Source organism: Triticum dicoccoides, chromosome 1A, assembly GCF_002162155.2.
Source record: "Triticum dicoccoides isolate Atlit2015 ecotype Zavitan chromosome 1A, WEW_v2.0, whole genome shotgun sequence".
NCBI classification, from domain to species: domain Eukaryota; kingdom Viridiplantae; phylum Streptophyta; class Magnoliopsida; order Poales; family Poaceae; genus Triticum; species Triticum dicoccoides.
This window is the reverse complement of record NC_041380.1, coordinates 590,679,611-590,703,702: the sequence shown is the minus strand read 5'-3', so window position 1 is coordinate 590,703,702 and position 24,092 is coordinate 590,679,611. Positions and strand designations below refer to the sequence as shown.

At 46.7% G+C, this 24,092-nt stretch overlaps 2 protein-coding genes across 2 annotated transcripts; both read right to left on the bottom strand.

Annotated features, from left to right (window-relative positions):
• Positions 1 to 3,524: 3,524 nt before the first annotated feature.
• LOC119347592 lies at positions 3,525 to 5,632 on the bottom strand. The gene is made up of 2 exons (XM_037616230.1): positions 5,149 to 5,632; positions 3,525 to 4,067 (listed from the first exon to the last, which is right to left on the bottom strand). The coding sequence occupies exons 1-2, from the start codon at positions 5,382 to 5,384 to the stop codon at positions 3,902 to 3,904; spliced, it is 402 nt and encodes a 133-aa protein (XP_037472127.1). The 5' UTR covers positions 5,385 to 5,632; the 3' UTR covers positions 3,525 to 3,901.
• A 310-nt stretch (positions 5,633 to 5,942) lies between these two features.
• LOC119347442 (long-chain-fatty-acid--AMP ligase FadD26-like) lies at positions 5,943 to 7,922 on the bottom strand. The gene has a single exon (XM_037616201.1). The coding sequence runs from the start codon at positions 7,920 to 7,922 to the stop codon at positions 5,979 to 5,981; it is 1,944 nt and encodes a 647-aa protein (XP_037472098.1). The 3' UTR covers positions 5,943 to 5,978.
• Positions 7,923 to 24,092: the final 16,170 nt, after the last annotated feature.

The window sequence follows — 24,092 nt, the reverse complement described above, 5'->3', positions numbered from 1 at the left end:
ACTCCGCCCACGACTCCGCCGCTCACTGCCGCCGCGCTGGTCGCCGTGCTGGTCCACTTTGGCTCGCCGGCTGGTTGAGGTGGTGGTGGCGGGCGACGCCTCTGCTGCCGACGCCCTCCGATCCCCGCCCCCGACCCCCGAGGCCTCCGGCTCTACCTCTGCTACTCCGCTCTGATCCTGCAGCTGATACATATTGAAATTGATCTGCAGCTCGCTTGTCAGTGCTCCTCTGTTGATACAGAGTGAAATTGATCCGCAGCTCGATATTCGTGTTGACCAGCAGCAACAGAGCTCTAGTAGCAGCTGCCTTGTGCTTCTCTGGCCTGCTCCTTGTGTTGTCGCTAGAGCTCGTGTTCCTAAGGAAGGAAGAAGGTAAAATTCAGTTTAAATGTCAGGTTTCAGTAAAATTTACTGTCAATTTTCATGGTGAAACTGATAGTCATCTGGTGAAATTGAATGTTTGTCTAGATCAATTTTGAACATACGCAATCACTATACTTTGCTAACTGTGAAACTGTTATGTCAATGAGCATATGCAGTCACTAATCATATGCAAATTTGGAGTACTGCTGGAGTTACTCTAGTTTGGAGTACTCTAGAAATCAAATTTGGAGTACTGCTGGAACATGTTTGCACTTTTTGTTTAATCTCTCTGCAGGACATGTGTAGGCAAGTGCCCTGTTTTACTCATTGTCAAAAAGTGCCCTATTTTACTCACTGCAAAGCAAGTAATCCTTCTGTCCTGTTTTACTCACTAGAGTAGATCTTCTCAGCTGAGGTCCCTAATTAACTTGTCTAAGTACCTACACAAAATTCCCCATGGAGAAAAGGATCTAGCTCCTCCTACACATGTATAGATCAATCAGTTTAGTTCTAGTGTTGTTAGACTTTTGCACCCACACAGAATTGTAATACTCAGCATGGATGTTTTGCTGCCATGACTTGTGTTTGCAAATGTTTCAGCAAACATGATACTCCCTAGAATTCAGTTAAACTACTGCACAAAAAATTCAGTTATGAGCCTATCTGTGTAAATACATTCACAGGAATCTAGCTCACCTTGTGGGAAAATCTAGCCAACCTTGAGTAAAATCCACACCAAAAGAAGCAAGCAAGCAAGAAAGGATCAAGACATGGTCAAAATTCATTCAGTTAAGATACATACAGTAAAATCTGAGTTGGATATTGACAGAGTACAACTGAGTTGATCCAGACTCAAATCTGAGTTTTTAAATGCAAAATATGGATGAACATTGGTGATTACCACTACACTACATCCAATTGTATTGTGTTTGGAGCAAAGTGTTTGGCTACAAAAAATGGCTTATGGTTATGGTTAGAGCAAAGTGTTTGGCTGCCATGGCAGCATTTCTTGTTTGGCTACCGTGGCAACCAAACTAGAAATGGTGCCATGGCACCTATTTCTTGTTTGACTTGCATACTCATTTTGTGTGTGTGTGTGTTCTTGTTATGGTACCATGGTGTACTCATCTTTTGTCATTGATGGCAGGAAACATAACTATGGATTTGAACTTGATGCCTCAAAAGGAAGAACATGAAACTATTGATTTGAACATGATGCCTCAAGAGGAAGACGATGAAGGTATTAATTTGAATTTGATGCCTCAAGAGGAGGAACCTCAAGTGGCAGAGAATGTAGTTATGGATTTGAACTTGATGCCTCAAGAGGAAGACGATGAAGATATGAATTGGATGCCTCAAGAAGATGAAGGGAAAGAGGATGAAGCTCAAGAGGAAGAGGATGAAGTTATGAATTGGATACTTCAAGAGAAGAGAAGAGAATTGTCAGATAAGGAGAGGCATGGTGTTTACTTCGCCTTGCTGGTAATCGAGCTCAGAGATGGGTCTGTTCAACCAGACGACAAGCTGCTAGTCTCAAACCTGTTGGACATAAGTGTACGATCTGTTGAAAGAATCTGGGAAGACGCCAAAAGGCAAATTGCCGATGGCAAAGAAGTAGATGTCTCAAGCAAGAAGCCGGGAAGATCTGGCCGAAAGAGAAAGGAGCTAAATCTAGAGAGGACCTCAACAATCCCACTGAATAAAAGAAGAACAATTCGATCTCTGGCACGGTCTCTAGGTGTGGCCCGATCGACCCTACATAAGAGGTTCCAGTTGAATGAGCTCAACTGCATCACAAGCACCGTGAAGCCTCACCTCAAGCTAGAGAACAAGCTTGCGAGATTGAAATTTTGTATGTCCATGGTCGATGACAATTCGATATCAACTTCTCGTGCTATGTTAAAACCAATGACGAATATGGTTCACATCGATGAGAAGTGGTTTGACATGACGAGAGTGAAGAATAGTTACTATGTACTTCCAGGAGAACCTGAACCGAAGCGCACCGTGTCAAACACTCACAGCATTGGGAAGGTGATGTTCCTAACAGCCATTGACAAGCCTCGATATAACAATGAGGGGGAGCTAACATTCGATGGGAAGATCGTCATTTGGGCATTTGTCGAAGAGACTGAGGCGAAGCGGACAAGTCAAAACAGAACAAAGGGAACAAAAGTGTTGACATCAGTGAAAGTAACTAGGCCTGTGTGCAGAGATTATCTAATCAATAAGGTTATCCCGGCAATTCAGGATAAGTGGCCTGACGATGATGAGGGAGCGACAATATTCATCCAACAGGATAACGCAAAGCCTCATGTCCTTCCCAATGATGTAGCTTTTCGAGAAGCTGTGGAACAAACTGATCTTGACAGCCGATTGCTACAACAGCCCCCAAATAGCCCTGAGTTAAATTGTTTGGACCTCTGCTTCCATACCTCTCTCCAGTCTCTAACCGACTGCAGGTCACCTACAAACATCCAGGAACTGGTACAGGGTGTGGAAGAGGAATTCGAGAACTACGATCCCGACAAGTTGCACAGAAGCTTTATCACATTAGAAGCAGTTATGTTTGAAGTTATGAAAGCCAAAGGAGGAAATCAATACAAGTTGCCCCACTTGCACAAGGATCGCGTTCAGAATGCTGGAATGGAAATAACCGGTGTATATTGCGACAGTCGGGTAGTTGTTGATACTAGGGCCGTTATAGAAGAAATGGAAATTGCAATAGGAAAAGAAAATAAAAGGAAAGAATTAGCTAGAGAAGGTAAAGGAAAGAAAAGTAAAGGGAAGGGAAGGGAAGAAGTGGCCAAAGAAAGGAAAAGAATGTAGTCAAGAGGGGACAAAGAGGCCCTTATGTCATGTAGTCAGGTGCTCCTTGTGTATGTCTTGTGTAATCTTGTGTCAAGAGGGGACAAAGATGCCCTTATGTCATGTGTAATCTTGTGTCAAGAGGGGACACAGAGGACCTTATGTCATGCCCTTGTGTATGCCTTGTCTAATCCTTGTATATAAACTAAAGGAAGGTTGTTCTAGGAAAGGGGGAGGCATTCTCATCTTGTCATCTTGACATAATTCATAGTAGTTCAAACAAGATCCACTCTACTATAAAAATCAGATAACTATTGATTCTTGTGTACACCATTTAAAATGATTGCTATTGACTGGATTAGGTGAAATTTGTCAAACTGAAAATGGAAAATACACTTTTGCTGTACTACAGTTTTGCAAACTGAAAATGCTCCAAGCAGATCTTAGTTTCAAAATGGAAAATATTCCAAGCAGGAGTACTCCAGGAGTACACTTCTCAGTTTTGTCAGTTAGTGATCAGGTATGAACCTAAGTTTTGTTAAATGGACAATTTATTACAGTTTGATTAACTAAATTTTGATAGCTAGGGATCAGTTATGAACCTAACTTCTGTTAAATGGACAATTTGGCTGAATCTCTGGATCAAACTATAAATGCTCACATCAAGGAGAAAATTGACAGTTTTGACAGTAACTTCAGTCTGAATCTTAGCATCAAGTAGTTTCAGTACTCATCTCTGGATCTGAAATCTTGAACAGGAGCTCCAGGCGATGTCGGCCTTGAGGTGCTGGACGATGGTGCAGTGGCTGAACAGGAGTGGACGGCGTCTTCTACCTTCTGGCGACGGTGACACAGGGTGGACGGCGTCTTCTACCTTCTTGAAGAAGCCAATTGTCCTGTATAGAAAACAAAACCGAAATCAAAATCAATGCATGAATATGCTGTCAGTTATCAAAATCAAAATGTACTCCAGTTTAAAGTGTACACATGCACTAATTAAATTTCTAAGATGAAGCTAGTGTGGAATGTGCTGCTCGGAATTTACACTGAATGCATTTCGCACTGAATCTGTGAGAATTTACACTGAATGCATTTACACTGAATCTGTGAGAATTTACACTGAATGTGCTGCTCGGAATTTACACTGAATTTACACTGTATCTGTGAGAATTTACACTGAATGCATTTCTCTGAATGCACTGCTCGGAATTCAAATCTAGTCTGACTTTGCACTGAAAAAAAGATTTACAGAAACCTTGTATGGAGTTAACCAAACCAAATTTCAAGCTGAGACTAGTTCACTGAAACCTGGACACTTTGAAAGGTTTGCACATGATCTTGGGACACTGGGTGGCCGGTACTTGTTTGTGATCAGAAATGATCCCCGAGAAGAAGTTAAAGCAAGATCATTAAGAATTTAATCTAGCACTTCCTTGATTTAGTTCAGATATGATGACACTGCAGAATCCTTTAGGAAAAAAACAAAGCACTTGATCTGCTTTTGCTTAACTTCACAAGGAAGATATAGCTGCATCACAACAACCAGTACCTAGGATATTTTACTAGTACCAGGAAATAAAGCCTCTATTTAAACTGGGATTCAACTCTCCGAACCAAATTTAGACCAGAACTATTAGTGGTGATAGGAGATGACCACAGAGGCTTTATGTCAAATATCTCAATTCAAAAAGGGAAAACCATGACTTGTTGCACTATTAGGGCCTGATGTGCAGATGCCCAAAAAACAAACATACATGACCACAAACATCTTTCAGAGTATTTTGTCAGGTTGTTGTAACATAGCTAGTTTAGATCAAAACATCTCACATTCATTAAAATTCAGTAGATCTTCAGTGTTATAAGCATGATTCAGCTTCATACATGCTGATACACAAATTTGCAGTTCAAACTTAATTTCATTTTCATCATATACTGGTAGGAAGAACAGCAGAAAGAAGAGCTTTCTCAGAACATTACCCTTGTCCCAGCCTGCTTGCAGTTTGTTGACAGCAAGTCTTGGGCGACAGAGTTCGGCCGAGCAGGCGAGCAGCACCGGGATTGGTCGGAGCAAAGGGCCAGAGCCGGCGTGGCGGGCGGCGGCCCCCGGCTGGAGCAGGCGCGGAGCAGCACGTCCCTGGCGACCAGGCAGAGGGCCAGGGACGGCCGAGGAGCGCCGGAGCAGAGGGGCTAGGCGCAGTCCTTGCGGAGGGCATTCACCGGCGGCGGAAGCGGCGTACTGGCAGGACCAGTTGCAGGGGGCAGGAGATGGGGTTGGTCGCTGGAGGCTGTGGAGATTGGCAGGGGCGCCGACCTCGGTTCCCTCCTCCTCTGGTGGCGCGTGGGTCGTCGAGCTTAAGCTGGGGAAATCAAAGATTTTTATGAGGAAGCGGGGAGCTTGGGGAGGCAGGCGAGCGGCAGCTGCGGCGCCGGAGCAGGAGGCGGCTGCGGCGAGGGAGCGGGGGAGCAGGGGAGCCGCGGCGGCGGGGAGCAGCGCAGCTGCGGCGGGGGAGCGGGGAAGCGACGGCGGCGGGGAGCAGCGCAGCTGCGGCGGGGGAGCGGGGAAGCGACGGCGGCGGGGAGCAGCGCAGCTGGGGATTCTGTCGGAGGAGGACGACGAGGAGTGCGGGTTTGGTCGGGAGAAACTGAAGGTTTTTTTTTGTAAAATTGCCCTTACGACATGTTTTTCGGGACGGAGGGAGTACATGGCAAAAAGGGAGAGTTGTTTCATCATCAAACATGATCACCAAGACAAAACCAAACCATTCCCCACATCCTACTACACACTTTAATCTGTCGAAACTTCTTTCTCAAAGAAACGATTGCACGCGAATACGGCGGCTTGCCCCTAAGGTCGTGGCCATGCCGGGCACCCCGCCCTCTCCTGCCATCCAGCTCGCCGCACACCTCTCCTCCATTTCCCCATCTTCGTCACCCACCGCACGTGTCGAGCCCTCGCCGTCACCGTCGTCGTACAGGGCCTCAAAAACCACCGGATACCTCCGGGCGACCAGCTTCTCCCTTGCCGCCCCACGGCGCACCTTCCCCGACGTCGTCTTCGGCACCGCGCCGCTCTGGACAAGCAGTACCCGACCAACCCTCACCTTTCCCGCCTCCCACACCGACCGCCTTATGCCATCACAGAGACTCGTGTGGTCATCGCTGCGGCTTCCCTTCTGCAGCTCCGCGACGACGCACAATTGCTCCTTCGAAGACGTTGTCGTCGGCGCCGTGAAAGCGGCAATGCAGCCGCCTCTAAGGCGGTCTGGCGCTCTTTCGAGAGCTGCCGTCTCGATGTAGTGTGCGTGCACGCGGCTGTTGAGCGCCGTGACGACCACGTCGACGCTCCGGCCGACGACATACAGGTACCGCTCTGGCCCGGTGACCACGCCGCGGTCGCCCGTGCGCACGAAGCGCGACCCCGCCCTCCCCGGCATCCTCCCGCAGAATGCCTCGTGGCTCGCCGACGGGTGGCCTAGGTACCCCGACGCGTTGCTCGGCGAGGAGACCCAGACCTCCCCCTCCGTGCCGTCCCTCACCGGCTCACCGGTCTTCTCGTCCACCACGACGATTTCGATCTCCGACGCCTCGTGCGCCCTGGACGATGGCAGCCTCGCCGACGGCAGAAGCTTCTTGAACGACGGGAGGCGGTCCACGCGCCCGCTGGTGCTCCGCCACGCCGTGGACACGAACGTGCAGTTCTCGGCGAGGCCGTACGACGGAGAGACCGACTCGGACCGCAGCCCGTGGCGGCCGAACTCTGCGACGAACTCGTCGACGCACGCCTTGTAGATCGGCTCGTTTATCAGGATCAGGTTCCGGAGGCTGCCGAGCTGCACCGGCCGCTGCAGTCCGTGCGCCGACGCCGAGCGCCCGCCGCCACGGCGGAGCACGAGCGGCAACGTGAACGACGGAACGGGCGTGCACGTCGCCTTGAACTCGGAGATGAGCTCGAGCCAAAGGCGCGGGCGCCGAAGGAAGGCGTCGGGCGAGGCCAGCACGCAGGTGGCGCCGGAGACAATGGTGAGGAGCAGGAACATGAGGCCGCAGTCGTGGTACTGCGGCAGCCACGAGACGATGGTGCTGCCGGGGCCCAGGTCGTAGGCCCGCCTCGCCGCCCGCACGTTGTGCGCCGCCGAGCCGGCGGTGACCACCACAGGCTTCGGGACGCCCGTGGCGCCGGACGTGTACTGGACCAGGTACGCGTCTCCCGCGCCGCAGCCCGCGTGGCCCGCCATGGCGCGCGGCAAACCAGCCTCTCGTTCGTCCAGCTCGTCCACGGACAGCCAGCGCAGGCCGCTCAGCGCTGCGGCGAGCCGGCTGGAGGCGACGGCGGTGACGTAGCGCGCGTCGGCGACGGCAGCGCTGGGCCTCGTCTGAGACACGGCGCGCAGGAGGTGCGCGTGCGCGGGGCCGGGCCTGGACGGGTCGGGCGGGATGACGGGCACCGCGGTGAGCCCGGCGCGCTGGCACGCGAAGAGGAGCTTGACGAGGCGGAGGCCGGGGGAGGCGAGCACGAGCACGGTGTCGCCGCGCCGGAGCGTGGCGAGGAGCCCGGACGCCATGCGGTCCACCGCAGCATTGAGCTCGGAGTACGTGATCGCCGTGTATGACATGGCGCCGGTGGCCGCGTCGTCGTCGGCCCAGAGGAAGGCCGGCTTGGCGGCGAACGCCGGCATCCTGGCCCACAGGGGCAGGTACCGGTGCACCGCCAGCTGGTCCGGGTAGCAGGGGTCGTAGTTCTCGGTCGCCATGGCCGCGCGTGCTACTGCCAGCTGCTATGTCTCCAGTGTCACTAACTTGTCTGTAACAACTCATGCAACGCAGCGGTACTTATAGTGCCACCCGACCCGCCATGGCGACGGCGACGGTGGCCAGCGCAGGCGATGTGTCAGCGGACGGCGACGTGGACGAAAACAAAGAGGGAGCTGGTTGGTGTCGCCTCATTGGGTGCATCCCGGCGGCGGCGGATATGTGAGGGCATATGCCGTGCAAGCTGTTTATTTTTGCCGCGCTCAACAGTCTCGTGATCGGGACCTGCACCGCGGCATGCACCAGTATGTCCTCCCACTCATCAGTGATCCCAATCTCTGTCGCCCGCAACAATGTCTGAATCCGTTGATGCCGAGGAGGATGTGAGAACGACCCCCGGAATTTGGGATCTGCACCGGCATATTCACGCTATCGCACTCACGGGAATGTATTTTGGGGAGGATGTAGCGATTGGGCGATATCGCTCGTGTTGGTGCGACGATGACGCCGACGAGTCTATCCACCTCTACCCGGCGCAACCAGGGTGTTTCCTATTCAATTCTACGCTCGCTGCCTCCACACTTGTCCGTATTTTTATTTTTGTTTTTGTTCTTGTTTTTGCCTGAACACTTTTTAACACGGTACAAACACAACCGCTCATATATATACACGTATACGCTCACCCTTATGAACGCACACACGCACACCCTTCTCTATGAGCACCACCTTCAAGAGACTGAGCCAGCATATCATCTTGAGATTTTACAAAGTCACTGTAGGCGCCTCGTAATCAACGGGAACGTTTCCTTCCCACTGAACGCGCATCGCTAAAAATTCTAAAATAAATCTAGAATAAATGCGAGCACCAGGATTTGAAACCCGGTGGATCGAGGATACACTATTCACCTAACCATCCAACCACAGGTTGGTTCGCTTTGCGAGAATACTTGTCTGTAACACGCACCTTAAGGTTTTCTCTATATCTACTCCTTTTCTTGTCATTTTCCCTCCATTTTCTTCTCCAGTGTTTTTTCATTTTCTGTTTGACCAACTTTTCCCCTTTTGTGCTAGTTTTATTATTATTGGTGTTTGTCATTTTCACTTTGTATTGTTGGAAGGGGGTGGGGTTAAATACGCGATTTTCAAAAAAATGAACATAAATCCTAGTCGTGCATGAGTTTATTATAAATACCCCTTTTAAACATTAATACTTTTTTTTCAAACACGAAATTTTTAACATAATATGAACGTTTTGTCAGTTCTACAATCATTTATATTTTTCGCTATTCTTATCTTTACTGATTTAGAAAAATATGTTAAATAAACGATTACTAAGATATTGGCCTTTCCCGTGGCCGGACTATATAGGAGTTTTGTAGGCATTTACATAGTAGGTTCCGATAAATTGAGTTATATCTGGCTTACTGCGCTTGCCCTAGTGGGCCAGCACAATAGAGTGATCTTGGGAAGGTTGTGTAGACCAATACGAATCAGTTTTAGAACCTTCCACGTGGTTTAATATTTTTTAAAATTTTGCATTGATTTTTTGTGTTTTATTTCCAACGGGTTTTTGCATTGGTTTCAAGGTCTATTTTGGTTTCCCTTTTCCCTTTTTATTTTTTTAGTTTTAAAAATTTCAAGAAAAATACAGATTGAACATTTTCATATACATGTTAAAGATTTTCATATTCGCGTTAAACTTTTTCCGAACACATGTTGAACATTTTGTAGAATGCACATTGCACATTTTTTAACACAATGAAAAAAATTAAGCACACTTTTAAATACTTTGTTTTAAATGCAAACATTTTATTATGTGTTGCAACATTTTAAAAAATTGCATTATGATTTTTTTTCCTAAAACAGTGCAAACGAATTTTCACATTTTGTGATCATTTTTTTAAATGTCATGAAACATATTTTTAAATGTGTAAACCTTTTTGAAAATTTCATGAGAATGGTATAAAATATTATTTTACAAATTATGCGAACACATACTTGAATTCTCATGAACATTTAAAAAATGTAATTATCATAGTTTCTAAATGCGTGAACACTTTTTAGATGTAACAGACTTTTTACACACTGAGCGGTGCCAACCAGCTGTTCTAGTGCAGGATGGGCGGCGGTCCAAGGCACAGGAAAAACATGGGACTAATATTGTATACATATGCCCATTCTATAGCATTAGGTTTTGATGCTTGCGTGTGGACTATATAAAAAAATTAAACATCTTTTACCTCATTAGAAAAAGAAAATAAACATCTTACAAACTCTGGCCTATCATTGTAGAGCATGGGTTGCTGAGATGTCCTTAATTCCTTTTTATTTTGTAAAAAAACAGATCCGTTATAAAAGTTCACTAGAAGTACAAAAGCACTTCAAACACAATTCAAATTACATCGAGGTCTATGTCTCTAGACCACCAAACGACAACTACCGTCGCCGGAACAAGCTGCCAACCGGCCTTTATCGCTGATCCCCTACCAGAGCTGGCTTGACCTTATCGATAATAGTCAAGAAGTCTTCGTGCACGTGACCCAAAGGACAAGCAACCTAGAGCAGCAGTCGTCGTTGTTGAACCCTTAAATATATCTGAAGTAACTAACATCAAATTTCAACGTGACGCGCGCACAACGAGAAACCCAAACCTCATCGCCCCAAGGAGACAATAGAAATCTACGTCGGAGCTCCATCGACTACATCCGAATGGACGAAGTCGGGGAGTATTTGAGCTCGGAAGACAAACTCTATGAGGAAGCATCACCGCCATCTGTCCAAGTGTCGCACCTGCGAGGACCGAAAAACCCTAAACTAATCTACTAGCCAGAGTCAAGGCACTGATATTCCCCTCCCCGCCACTGGCCACCATAGCGGCAGGCAGAGGGAAGGTGAATCCACGGGCTCGCCATGGAAGCTTGCAGGGCAGAGTTTGCCCTATGTACGTTGATTTCCATGTACTTGGAAAGAACCTAATGGTGGCTGATGTTTCCTCTCAATTAATTCAATCTTGTTTCTGTCACTATTGGATCCAAGCACATGTAGCAAAATGTGTATTACTTAATTTGAAAATAAACAATATCTCTAGTTTTCTACAAGAAAATCATTTGTAAAAAATCTTCTACAATTTGAAAATAAACAATGTCTCCCTTAGACTCTTACACATGTATCAAACTAATTATGCATCCACCATTAGTATAGTCATCAAACATGAACGCTTGCTCACCTCCTCATTTGGGAACCGGCCTCTACACTTCCCTACTTTCAGTAACATACAAGGTCACACGTTTGCCTTCTTGGTAGAGAAAAGATACACTTGTACATATGCATGGTCTTAACATTGACAAAAACAATTCGTTCAAGTCTGCAGTTTACTTGAAAATGCAAAAGTTGGCCTCCATCAAAACCAAATTGCCTATGTCACATGGTTTCAAAAGACCCAGGTCACCAAGTCAGCAATATGCATGGCTGACTCCAAGCTAGGATAATAAGAATGATCACTTCGGGATTCTCTTTTGTGAGGCCCAATTTGCACACAATGAAGTCATTCAAATTTATCATAGTATAGGCAATGCGAAGGTAATTTTGAAAACTAGTTGCCCAGGCACCCATATTCCTCTCTTCTTTTCCCGTACATGTGTTTGCAAAAAAAATGAATAATTCATGGATGCAACTCAGTTGTATATTTTTTTTATCTATAAAAATTATTAAGAAAACAATTACTTGTTGTCATATGTATAAAAAGACAAAAAATTGTAAGGTGATGCCTATTTGGCTCAAGCACTATTACTTTATATCTTTCCTTTTTGTCTAGGTCCCATATGGTCATATTTTTGTATTAAATTTGTAAGTCCGCATGATGTAGCATGACTTTCATCCATGAATGATATTCTTTCACACTTTTTAAGGCTCGGAAAATTGGGAAAGGAAAGAGGGATAAGATATGCATGGGAAACTAGTTGCACCTATATATTATTACCCAAAATAATTAGTTAATGCTTAAATATTGATGGGTTAAGTTGATTTTGAGTGAGTTAAGGGGATGAGTGAATGACAATGTTACTTTTGGGGTGGAATTGCACACTCGTATGCACATTGCATACCAAAGTAGGAAAAAACCATAGTGCGGAAATTTCTTTGTGGATAAATTGAATCATTAATATTCCGCTAAGTACAAGGAAATAATTTTATTAGAAAACACATCAGACTTATAAAGAAATCTAGGCGCAGTTACAAAATGCATGGGATGTTGACTGATTGTTGAACCAAAAACATGAAAGAAATATATGACCACAAAGAAACCAATAAACAAGCAATGCCAACAATTCGATAACATATCTCTCGTAGATATTTTTTTACTCTATCATTATCCCTTCAACTTAACTACACCTAAAAATCATGCACTCTAGAAATATTTATCAACTTTAGCACTCTTTGTCATGGTATTGAAGGATACTAACATACAAACAAACAAATACATATGCATTGAATTCATCTAAGTTCCACAATTTACATTCTAAAGACATGTAATTTTTTCTTTTCCATTTTTTTCACTAATATAGAATAATTTGGTTTGACCAAAAAATATTAAGAACAGTGTCTCAAAATCAATAAATAAGATGACACCACTTTTCTTTGCAATATATGTTTAAATTTATTGAAATAGTTTCTTCCAAAATTGATAACATAATAAAATATGTCTAATTGTATTGGAATATATTTAGCTATACTGTTATCTGGTTAATTGCAGTAGTATAATAGAAAATGATGCTAGTTAAGATTGTATGTCGAGAGAGTGAATTATAAAAAGGTATAAAATTTTAGTTTAAATAAGTGATAAAAGTCTTATTCAAGTCTAGAGATGGTGGACGGAGAATTGGCAGTGGATAATGTCAATCACCGCAGCGTCATCAAGAAGAAGTTACTATGGATTTCCCAATAATGTGTTCTGAAATATTTTTGGTACACGCACTAACACTAGAACAATATTGATGGATTTGGTGTACAACACTCGATGAAAATAAAATCCTCGACAAAGTGAAGATCTTCTCTCAAATAGTGAATATATAATGAGGATTTAACTCATAAAACTGTATGATTAATTGTACTAAGTTTTGAGTCTCATAATTCCTACACGTTGGGTAACGCCACAAGCTCCTTTGTATTTTTCTTTGTTGGTTTTAATTGTTCTTTCCTAGATCTGGATTTATTCCTCAATGCATATCACTCATATATGTTTTTCTCTCTGAGTGAAAATGTTTAAGACCCTACCTTTTCAATTCTTGCTCATCCATTATATGCTTTTCTCTCGTGAGTACGTAATTTGAAACTTTACGCATTTCACTCTGGCATCATTGGCTATGGTGAAAATGCGCACCGAAGAAAAATCCAATTTGGCGAAAGACCCCAAAAAATTTGAGATTTTCCCGCTCAAACAAAGAGACCTAATTATTTCTTGGATAACACATGTCGATGTTTATTTGCCAATAGATCTCATCCGTTGAATCCAAAGAGTATGTGGTTTTCAACCATTAATTTTCTCTCGTGATGATTGAGTTATTCCCTCCACTATATAAAGATCTCATTGTCATTTTCGAGACGGTTCTGACTCTTCGTGAAGTCCCTTGCCTCCGAAACCCTCGAGCGTCGCCGCTCTGCATTTGACTCCAATGAACGCCGTTGCCGACCAACTGCCGTTGCAACCTCGCCTTCGTCCTTCCCCACAGTCATAGTTCTTATTTTTTGATGTGTCGTCGTAGCACAAAATCATCGCGCGCGTTAGGAATGATCTCGGCTAAACTCGTTCTTCCGTTCTATTATATTTCAAGTTCATCCCGGTTAATTTCTCTTGATTTTAAATGTCTTGGTAGATCCATAGGACTTAGGAGTTTATTGTGCATGGTTTGTAGCGTGCTCCTCGTGCACAGGGAGTATATTTGTTTTTATTATTTCTCTTGTATGAAGAAAATGCGTAGATTCTGTATTAGTGCAAATCCTTTGATCTACACTAGTATAGAACCACTCGACAATTTTTAGCCTTTGAGCATTCTATATTTTAGTGCAAATCCTTTGATCTATAGTTGTCTGTGATGCCACTTCGTCTATCTCAAGACATTGTGTGATGCATTTTGAGCTTTCTTTTTGATAAAAAAATGTGAGAAATAAATTCCCGAAAAGAATGTCCATGTACTACCTCCATCCGTGTTTACTGGTCCCCTTCGTATTTTGTGCCCAACTTGAACCGTAGATTTAACTAACAAATTATAAGTTGTATGTCACAAGGCTTATATTGTTGAATCCATATTTGAAAGAGGTTTCCAATGATACTATTTTTAGGGTATATAACTTATTTTGTGGTAGTTAAATCAAATATCAAAGTTTGATCCAAACTACAAGGGGGGTTAATAAACCAGGACCGAGGTAGTACTGTCAAAGCTATGTATGGCAAACAGCATGGTGCTTCATCAGATTCCTTGTGATAAGTAATTTCCATGTGTGTAGTTACACGTGTGAAGTTATAGCATGCTCCCAAGCAGTATCTTTGCTTGACCTAGTGCAGATCACAAAAGAACCCTTTCTATCACCCCGACAAGCCTACACTTGAAAATGAAGTAGTAGAAAAAACTGCCCTTTTGTGTGTTTGGTCTAGCAAGGCCTATGAGCAAGCATTCTGCATGACATAGTCCACAACAAAACTTGAAATCAAACATTTGATTCCCGCATTTCTTCCCCTTTTGGAACACATACATTATATATTTCTGGGTGATCTTTTCATCAAACTTCTTTTCTTTTCAAAATGGCAGGTTTCCGACATTCATTAATAAGAAAACACTTATCCGGTTAATTAAGAAAAATTGAGCGAAAAGCAGATTGGCCAGTTAAATATGAAAATAAGGCAAAAAAAACCATCACAACCGCTGAGCAGCGCCCATAAGATATTCCACACACAACACTCCAAAGAGGGCCTCGCCGAGACAGCACACCGGTGTCATCATCATCACTCCTCCCCTAGAGGTGTCATCGCTCTCCCTAAACCCTGAGCAAATAAATCTAGCTATGCAGTAGGCGATTGTCGACTCAACCGACACTAGAGGGGCCGTGTGGTGTTGAATGAAGATCCGCGCCAGAACTTAGCCCCTGCGACCAGACATCGCAACTCTGACTCTGAGGCAGAACTGCGAAGGAGAACTAGGCACAACTGGCGCTGCAAAAGATCACCGAAAGAACCATGTGCTAACCTTCATCGTACGCAACTGGGACATGCCATTGTAACTACCTCAACCATTGTTGTGTCTCCGACATCGCTTCCCCATCATCATTACCACAGAAGTCTTGATTCCAACACAAACGTTGAGAGCAACCTTGTCGCCCACACGACACAAGGTCAACGCGCTCAAGGCCGTCGAAATCTCAGGGCCGCCGCCCCGACTTTCATCTACCACGCTGCGCCATGTGCAGCCCACCAACACCACCTTTTGGGGTCGCCGTCCTGACATGTCACCGCTCGCTCTCGAGTTGCAATGCCGCACGACCCGAATGCTCGCAGCCCACGCTGCTCAGGGCAACTTCAGGCAGACCACGATTGCCGCATCATTTCCGGGGCTGCTGCCCCGACATATCGTCCAACTATCCCCACTAGGGCGCGATGGCCGAGCCGACAACCCTGCTACCCACACACCCCAAGATTGTCACCCAAGCAATGGGACAACAACCCTTCCTCATGGGGCTATCGCCGCACCACTACCCTGAGACCGTCGTCTCAGCTTACAACAAAGATCCCAGAGTTGTTGCCCCTTCATACATCTCCTAGAAGGTGGGAGAACTCCACACAACAGCCAAAAAATGACCCTCCAAAGCAATGCCTCCGAGGAGCTCACGACGTAGATGCCTCTGCCGCCCACTGCAGGAAGCTGGAGTATGGGTTTTCACCCAGAGAGCCTAGCATGGAAAGGTAAAGTAGCTCTGAGATAGCGCCTCCAAGGAGAAAACGCGGCCCGTAGATGCCACCGTTGCTAGAAGGCTTTCGCTTGAGTTCCACCTCTCCTGGAAATGTGCATGCGGTTTGATACGTCTCCAACGTATCTATAATTCATGAAGTATTCATGCCATATTTACCTAAGTTCTACATGGTTTTGGTGCACTTTTATATGATTTTTATGGACTAACTTATTGACATAGTGCCTGGTGCTAGTTCCTTATTTTTGGCTATTTTTTGTTTCGGAGAAAATCCATACCAAATGATGTCCAAATGCCACAAAAATTTACGTGATTTTTATGGAAAATAAGAGACCCCCGGGGCCTGGGAGGTGGACCATATGAAGTCCAGGGGAGCGACAAGATCAAGGGGCGCGCCCCCTGAGCTCATCGGTCCCTCGTGGGGCCCCTGATGTGAAACTGATGCTAAAAAACCCTATAAATCGGGAAATTCCTAGAAAGAAACCTAGAACTTCCACGCCACCGCCGCAAGCCTCTGTTCTGAAGTGATCTCATCTGGAGCCCTTTTCCAGCACCCTGTCGGAGGGGGAAATTATTACAGGAGGCCATTTTCATCATCCCGGTGGTCTCCATGACGAGGAGGGAGTAGTTCACCCTCAGGGCTGAGGGTATGTACCAGTAGCTATGTGTTTGATCTCTATCTCTCGTGTTCTTGATTTGACACGATCTTGATGTATCATGAGCTTTGTTAATATAGTGGGATCGTATGGTTTTTCCCCTCTCTATCCTTGTTGTGATGAACTGAGTCCTCTTTGAGGTTTCATTATGTTGGATTGAATATTGGATTTGAGATCAATTGATGTATGTCTCGCATGTGGATACCCATGGTGACAATGGGGTATTCTATTGAGTCACTTGATATATGTTTTGGTACTCAACTTGCGGATTATTGAGGTGACATTGGGGTAGTCTAGGCACATAGGTTGATACACATTTTCGTTCTACTTTCACCGGTAGGAACTTTGGAGTGATTCTTTGTCGTGCGCTGAGGTATTGTTATATGACTCAATTATGTTAGCGTTGTTGAGAAAATGCACTAGTGAAAGTACGAACCCTAGGGCTTGTTTCTAAGCATTGCAATACCATTTGTGCTCACTTTTGTTATTTGCTACCTTGTTGTTTTTTTATTTCAAACTACACAAACCTATATCTACTATCCATACTACACTTGTATCACCATCTCTTCACCGAACTAGTGCACTTATACAATTTACCATTGTATTGGTTGTGTTGGGGACACAAAAGATTTCTTACATTTGATTGCAGGGTTGTTTGAGAGAGACCATCTTCATCCTACGCTTCCCATGGATTGATAAACCTTAAGTCATCCACTTGAGGGAAATTTGCTACTGTCCTACAAAACTCTGCGCTTGGAGGCCCAACAGAGCCTAAAAGAATAATGTTGCTTAGTATACATCACGGTTCCAGAGCACCATGGGCACCGAAGACCATCCCGAGCCAAGATGTTGTGCAGCGCATCCCATCACTAGCCACCATACCCCCACCTCACGAGGATCCAATATAGCTCATCATGCCATGGGAAAACCACGCTTGCCAGGGTCAGAACCGAGAACAAAGTGCCAAGCCCACCCTCCCTGGCCACTGACTGCCTCGTCCCTGACATCGTAGCCATCAATAAAGGGGGCATCTCCCCTGCATCCTTGCAGCCAGCTCGCTGCATCGTGAAGCGTCACCACCACTAACCACCTAGGCACTACAAAACTTCGGACCGCCTAGCGGGATGAGGGAGCAATCTCCCTTCGCCAAGGAAGTGCACCTAGTGTCGAGCCGGTTCATGAGGCTCCTGCTGAGCCCCATAAACCAGCACCACCAGGGCAAAGGAAGGCCTCACCGTCGCATGTGCCGCCTAGGCTTTGTGTAACGCCCCAAGACCGGAGCTTCAGATACCTTCCTTGGGTTCCGAGTTTCGTTGGTGTTTTGTTTGGTTCGTTGCATTCATCATTGCATCATGTCATCATGCAACCCGTTTTAAAAACTCAACTAAATTAAATGGCATGGATCTCCGATTCCATTTAAATCGAGAGAAGAGTGGCTTCTCTTTATAACATATCCTCCCAATAGTAGGGAGCTATATTAAATATTTCTTTAATTTGAAATTCACATAACACACTTGGAATTTAATTCCCATGCCTTTTTCCCGCTTCAAGTTTGGTCCTCAAACTTTGCCCATATTTTCTTTCATCGCTTTCCCGATCTCCACAAAAATTCCGAACATTTTTGGACTCTCCAAAAATGTTTTTCTAATTTAAACTTATTTGAATCGCATTCAAATGTGTTTGAATGCAATCCTTTCAAGCAGTGCCAAATGCACTTTCTCGGAATGAACTCATTTTTATGAGTCCGGGAGATTTAACCGCATGCCCAAATTCTTTCTCTAACCCCTCCTTTTCTTTTCTTTCTTATCTTGTTTTGTTTTATTTTTTTAGAGTGAGAGGGAAAGAGAGCCTAACCGGCCTCTGGGGCCTAACCCACCTCGCAGCCATGCACTCCTCAGCCCACCAAGGCCCATCCAGTGCCGGCCCACTCCCTAACCTAACCTTAGCTATCCTTTGACTCCCTCCGCCGCCAGGAGACCCACGCCTCGCACCCCTGGCGTGCTCGATCCAACCTCCTCTCTCTTCGATCTCCCTCTAGCGCTGCCTCAGTCTCCCTCGTTTCCTCCCAACGCCGCCGCCGCGCGCACACACACACACCCGCATAGCACCCCGCAGCCAGCGCCAGGAGCTCGCCTCCCCTTCGCCATGGCCTCACAGCCCGATCCCCATGGCGCCATGGTCGCCGCCAAGCTCTGCGCGCCAAGCCCTGCCCGACCTCCTCCTACGCCGTCGCCTCGCCATGGAGCAGCTTCGCTCGGACCCCTTCTGCATCGTGCCCATGCCGCCGCGCCAAGTTCCCGCCGATGCCGCTGCAAGTCCCGTGGTCGTCGCCCCTGCATCGCGCCTCAAGCCACCGCCGCCTCCTACTGTGTTCTTCCCTCACCGGAGCCGCGTCAAGTCACAGCGCTGCCCTGCTTCCTCCCTACACCTCTAGGCGCCGCCCCCGCAGCCCTCTCCATCGAGCAGGATCAGGAGCGCCACGAGGACGCCCGCCTCGACCGCGCCTGGGCTGCGTTCTCGCCCTTGCTGCTTGCCCACGGACCACGCGGTCTGATGCCGGCCTCGCCAAGGCCCAGCTCCCGCTGACCTCCTCAAGCTCACGACCTAGGACCTGAGACCCGTTGCCTTCGCTGCTAATTTTTCGTGGACGTCAAGTACCAGTACCACGACCCTGGATGGCTGTGAGTCGTGTACCTCTACAGCTAGTGTGCTTTGCGTCAAGTCCGACTGCGACATAAACGACTACGCGATGACCCTGAAGGACTTGAAGTCACCAAGCACCTCTCCAAACGAACGGGAACGACTACCGTCGCCAAGATCGAGAGTACCTATATGAAAATGCCAAGTATCCCTTCATGTCAACAAGACCTGCAAGTCGGATTCCGAACGATCGATGACTCGTGGACCATGTACAACTACCGCCGCCTTGGGTTTTGTCAAGTTCCTCACTATGATTATGAACGTCTATGAACCGTGTACAACTACCGTTGCCCGAAGAACCGTGGGTCACAAGACTCGTGTGCGACTATCGCGAGTACCTCTACTGTCATCGTGTACCACTACTTCCACTACCGTCGCCGTGGACCCGACAAGTTCGTGAGTACAACTACTTCCTCTACGAACTCGAATCGATCTGCTTCAGGACGCACGCTTCGAAGGTATAACCCGAGACGACGGTCGTGAACGTTTGTTGTGTGTTGTATGAGATGAACCCCACGTTTGCACCGTGTCTGAAATTGTCGCTTGCATGGTCCTCCTCGTTGCCATGCCCTCCACCCGTGGGAACCTGGCAACCGGGATCACCCCATCATCTTGCATGACACGCTCTCGTCACATTTCCTTTTGCACAGGCATCTCAAACGAGTACCGGAACCAGAACGTTGCCGTGGCACCGTTACCGTTATCGTTGCCGTGGCACCCCTTTCCTTCCACCACGGTGACAAATGCTTCATAATAATGCTCTTGTCAACTTTTAATAATAATTTCATAAACTTGTTCATGGCATCCGCATCATGATAACAACAATTAAAATGTTTAAATTGTTGTTGCACCAAATTGATAAATGCATATGGGGATCTACCGGAATTGTTGTTTGTTGTTCCGGCCTCTTTTAAACTTGCCTAATTAGGTAGTTTTATTATGCTTCTCCTCTTGCCATGTTTAACAACATTTAATATTGTTGAGTACCTAAATGAGAGAGAACTAAATAAGTCATGTGGTGTTTTCTTCAATATGCAACTCGTTGCATATTGAGCTCCACTTAATTTGTAGTTTTGTTTGCGCATTTTGCCATGCCATGCTTCATTAAACCGGACATGCAGCATACTTGGTTGTGCATCATGCCATGTTGATGTGATGGTTGTTTACCATGTTGTTTGCTTCTTTCCGGTGTTGCTTCTTCGGGTTAGTTCCGATAACGTCGCGTTTGTGAGGACCCGTTCGACTACGCCCGTTTGTCTTCTTCGTGGACTCGTTCTTCTTCCTTGCGGGATTTCAGGCAAGATGACCATACCCTCGAAATCACTTCTATCTTTACTTGCTAGATGCTCGCTCTTTTGCTATGTCTATGCTACGATACCTACCACTTGCTTATCATGCCTCCCATATTGTTGAACCAAGCATCTAACCCACCTTGTCCTAGCAAACCGTTGTTTGGCTGTGTTACCGCTTTGCTCAGCCCCTCTTATAGTGTTGTTAGTTGCAGGTGAAGATTGAAGTTTGTTCCTTGTTGGAACATGGAGATGTTGTTCCTTGTTGGAACATGTTTACTTGTTGGGATATCACAATATCTCTTATTTAATTAATGCATCTATATACTTGGTAAAGGGTGGAAGGCTCGGCCTTATGCCTGGTGTTTTGTTCCACTCTTGCCGCCCTAGTTTCCGTCATATCGGTGTTATGTTCCCGGATTTTGCGTTCCTTACGCGGTTGGGTTGTAATGGGAACCCCTTGACGGTTCGCCTTGAATAAAACTCCTCCAGCATGGCCCAACATTGGTTTTACCATTCGCCACCTAGCCTTTTCTTTCCCTTGGGTTGTGCAGACTCAAGGGCCATCTTTATTTTAAACCCCCGGGCCAATGCTCCTCTGAGTGTTGGTCCAAACTGAGCGATGTCCGGAGCTACCAGGGGCAACTCTGGGCTGATCCACCCGACGTCTGGCTCATCCGGTGTGCCCTGAGAACGAGATATGTGCAGCTCCTATCGGGATTTGTCGGCACATCTGGGTGGCTTTGCTGGTCTTGTTTTACCATTGTCGAAATGTCTTGTAATCGGGATTCCGAGCCTGATCGGGTCTTCCCGCTAGAAGGAATATCCTTCGTTGACCATGAGAGCTTGTTATGGGCTAAGTTGGGACACCCCTGCAGGGATTTGAACTTTCGAAAGCCGTGCCCGTGGTTATGGGCAGATGGGAATTTGTTAATGTCCGCTTGTAGAAAACCTTAAGTTGACCTTAATTAAAATACATCAACCGCGTGTGTGACCGTGATGGTCTCTTTCGGCGGAGTCCGGGAAGTGAACACGGTGTTGGAGTAATGTTTGACGTAGGTTGTTTTAGGATCACTTCTTGATCATAGTTGCTCGTTCGTGCTTTACCTTCTCTTCTCGCTCTCATTTGCGTATGTTAGCCACCATATATGCTAGTCACTTGCTGCAGCTTCACCTCATACCTTTTACCCTTCCTATAAGCTTAAATAGTCTTGATCGCGAGGGTGTGAGATTGCTGAGTCCCCGTGACTCACAGATACTTTCAAAACCAGTTTGCAGGTGCCGATATTACCGAGCAGGTGACGCAACCAAGCTCAAGGAGGAGCTCGATGAAGATCTTGTCCTTTATGTTGTTCCGTTTCTAGTTGATCAGTAATGGAGCCCGGTCGGGACGATCGGGATCTGTGTAGATTTTGGGGTAGTCTTCTTTTATTTTGGTTCCGTAGTCGGACCTTGATTGTATCTGGTTGATGTAATGCTTTATTCATGTATTTGTGTGAAGTGGCGATTGTAAGCCAACTATGTATCTTTTTCCCTTATGTATTACATGGGTAGTGTGAAGATTATCTCACTTGCGACATTGCTTTCAATGCGGTTATGCCTCTAAGTCGTGCTTCGACACATGGGAGATATAGCCGCATCGAGGGCGTTACACTTTGCCTAGACGGCACCCTCCAGCGGTGGTGAGGGGATGACCAAGGCAGGGAGGTCGGGGGCGCCCCGGTGCGGCCGACGAGGTCGCACTGGAGCGAGCTGGGCTGGAGGTCAGGCGTGGAGGAGGTGGATGGCGGCTGCTGCTGCTGCGACCCCGGTGACAATGTGGCTGGAATTCAGGAAGGGTGGAGAGGGTTCTGGATCTGCCCTCTGTTGTGGAGAGGGTGGTTGGATACGGGAGATCAAGCGGCAACATCGACAAGGAGACTCTCCTCCCAGGCAGACAGATTCATTCATTTCTTCGCTTCCAGCAAACTAAAAACACACTTGCTATTTTCTCAAAAACTAGACCTCCTTTCGACATGGTTCATATCTTGGTTTCATAATACGATCACCACATAAATAAGATACTTTGTCAACCGCTAGTGCAGCATGATAGTCGTAATCATATAGTAGTAGACAAAGCTCAACAATTTATCTAATTATACACTCAAACTATTCAAACTATTGACAACCCATGTGGCCAAACATTTCTATGCCAAACTGACAATGATTCAACTAAACTGTTTGCAACCCAAGCCCTCAAGATTGTATGGTATTACAACATTTATGGTCTCCAAATACAACTACTATTATACTTTACCATGTGATTCAACAGTTCAAGTACAACATAAATTGTAGAGAGAAGTCCATATTACAACCCTGAACTGTCATCAAAATCTAAGTTTCAACACTGAACTCTGAAACCAACTAAAAATCAACCCTGGACTATCAAAACTGTCTAAGATTCAACCTTGAACCCGCTTTGACTAAGTTGACCTGGTTTTGACCCTTTGACCGCACAACCAGCATCCTAGTCAGCTGCCACATCAGCGAGGACTGGTCAAAATTGACCTGGGGCCCCACATGTCACTTTCACATTCATTTAAAATAGTGTTGTTTAGCATAGGGCTCACCGGGGCTGGCCCACCTCTCAGCCTGACCAGCAATTTTGGGCGCATGCGCGCGCCAGCACGGCGGCTCTGGCTCGGCGGTGCACAAGAGCATGCTGTAGCGAGCTATGGCAGTTGTGTGCACGCACTGGTGCTGGCTAGAGCTGCACCACGCTCGACATGGACGCAGGGAACTCGCGCAGCAGCCGGGGAGTACGCTGGTGACGGCTAACAACGGCGGCGGTTGGCGGAGTCAGATGGCAGGGAGCTTTGGGGAGCGAGGCGACTGGGGAAGAGCATGAGAAGGTGAATCAGCTCACCAGCAGCACGTACGCGTGCTCCGGAGAGGCGGGGAAGCATGGGAGTGAGACCACAGTTACCGATGGCGAATGCCAGAGCGGGTAGTCGTGGGCAAGATGGCTCGGAAATGAACGGCTCGAGGAGGAGGACGTGCACATCTTTAGGAGCACTCAGGGACTAGAGAAGGCCAAGGGAGGGGCCAGGGGAAGAACAAACTCGGCGATGGCAATTTGGCACCTTCCGGGGCGATTAATTTGGCAGGAGGACACATTGCAGCTAGGCGGTGCTCCTGGATTTGGTCTGGACACTCGGAGAGGTGGTTGGCCAGGACGACGAGCGAAGTTGTGCTGGAAGTGCGCCCTGGATGCGTGGTGAAAGAGGGGTAGGGGAGGGGAGGGAATGAGATAAGAGAGAGGGGCATGGGGTCGGTACAGTGGCATCATCAATATTCGCACCAACGTCGCGGAGCTCGTCAGCGAGAGTCTTGAGGCGGCGATAATAATCATCCATGGAGGAATCATCTTGATGACACCCGAAAAACTCTTGTTGCAAAAAAACGCGTTGTTGGAGACGATTGTCGGTGAAGAGTCCGTTAAGCTTGGTCCAGACGGCGTGGGCATCATCACCATCGCTCACGACCGTGTGAAACATATCCAGCAAGATGGTGAGATAAAACCACCAAATGA

Excerpts from the sequence above, each read along its gene's own strand:
- LOC119347592 (XM_037616230.1), bottom strand. The coding sequence starts at position 5,384 with ATGCCCTCCGCAAGGACTGCGCCTAGCCCCTCTGCTCCGGCGCTCCTC. Across the intron at positions 4,068-5,148 it reads GCAAGCAGGCTGGGACAAGG|GACAATTGGCTTCTTCAAGA; the intron begins GTAATGTTCTGA and ends TTTTCTATACAG.
- LOC119347442 (XM_037616201.1), bottom strand. The coding sequence starts at position 7,922 with ATGGCGACCGAGAACTACGACCCCTGCTACCCGGACCAGCTGGCGGTG.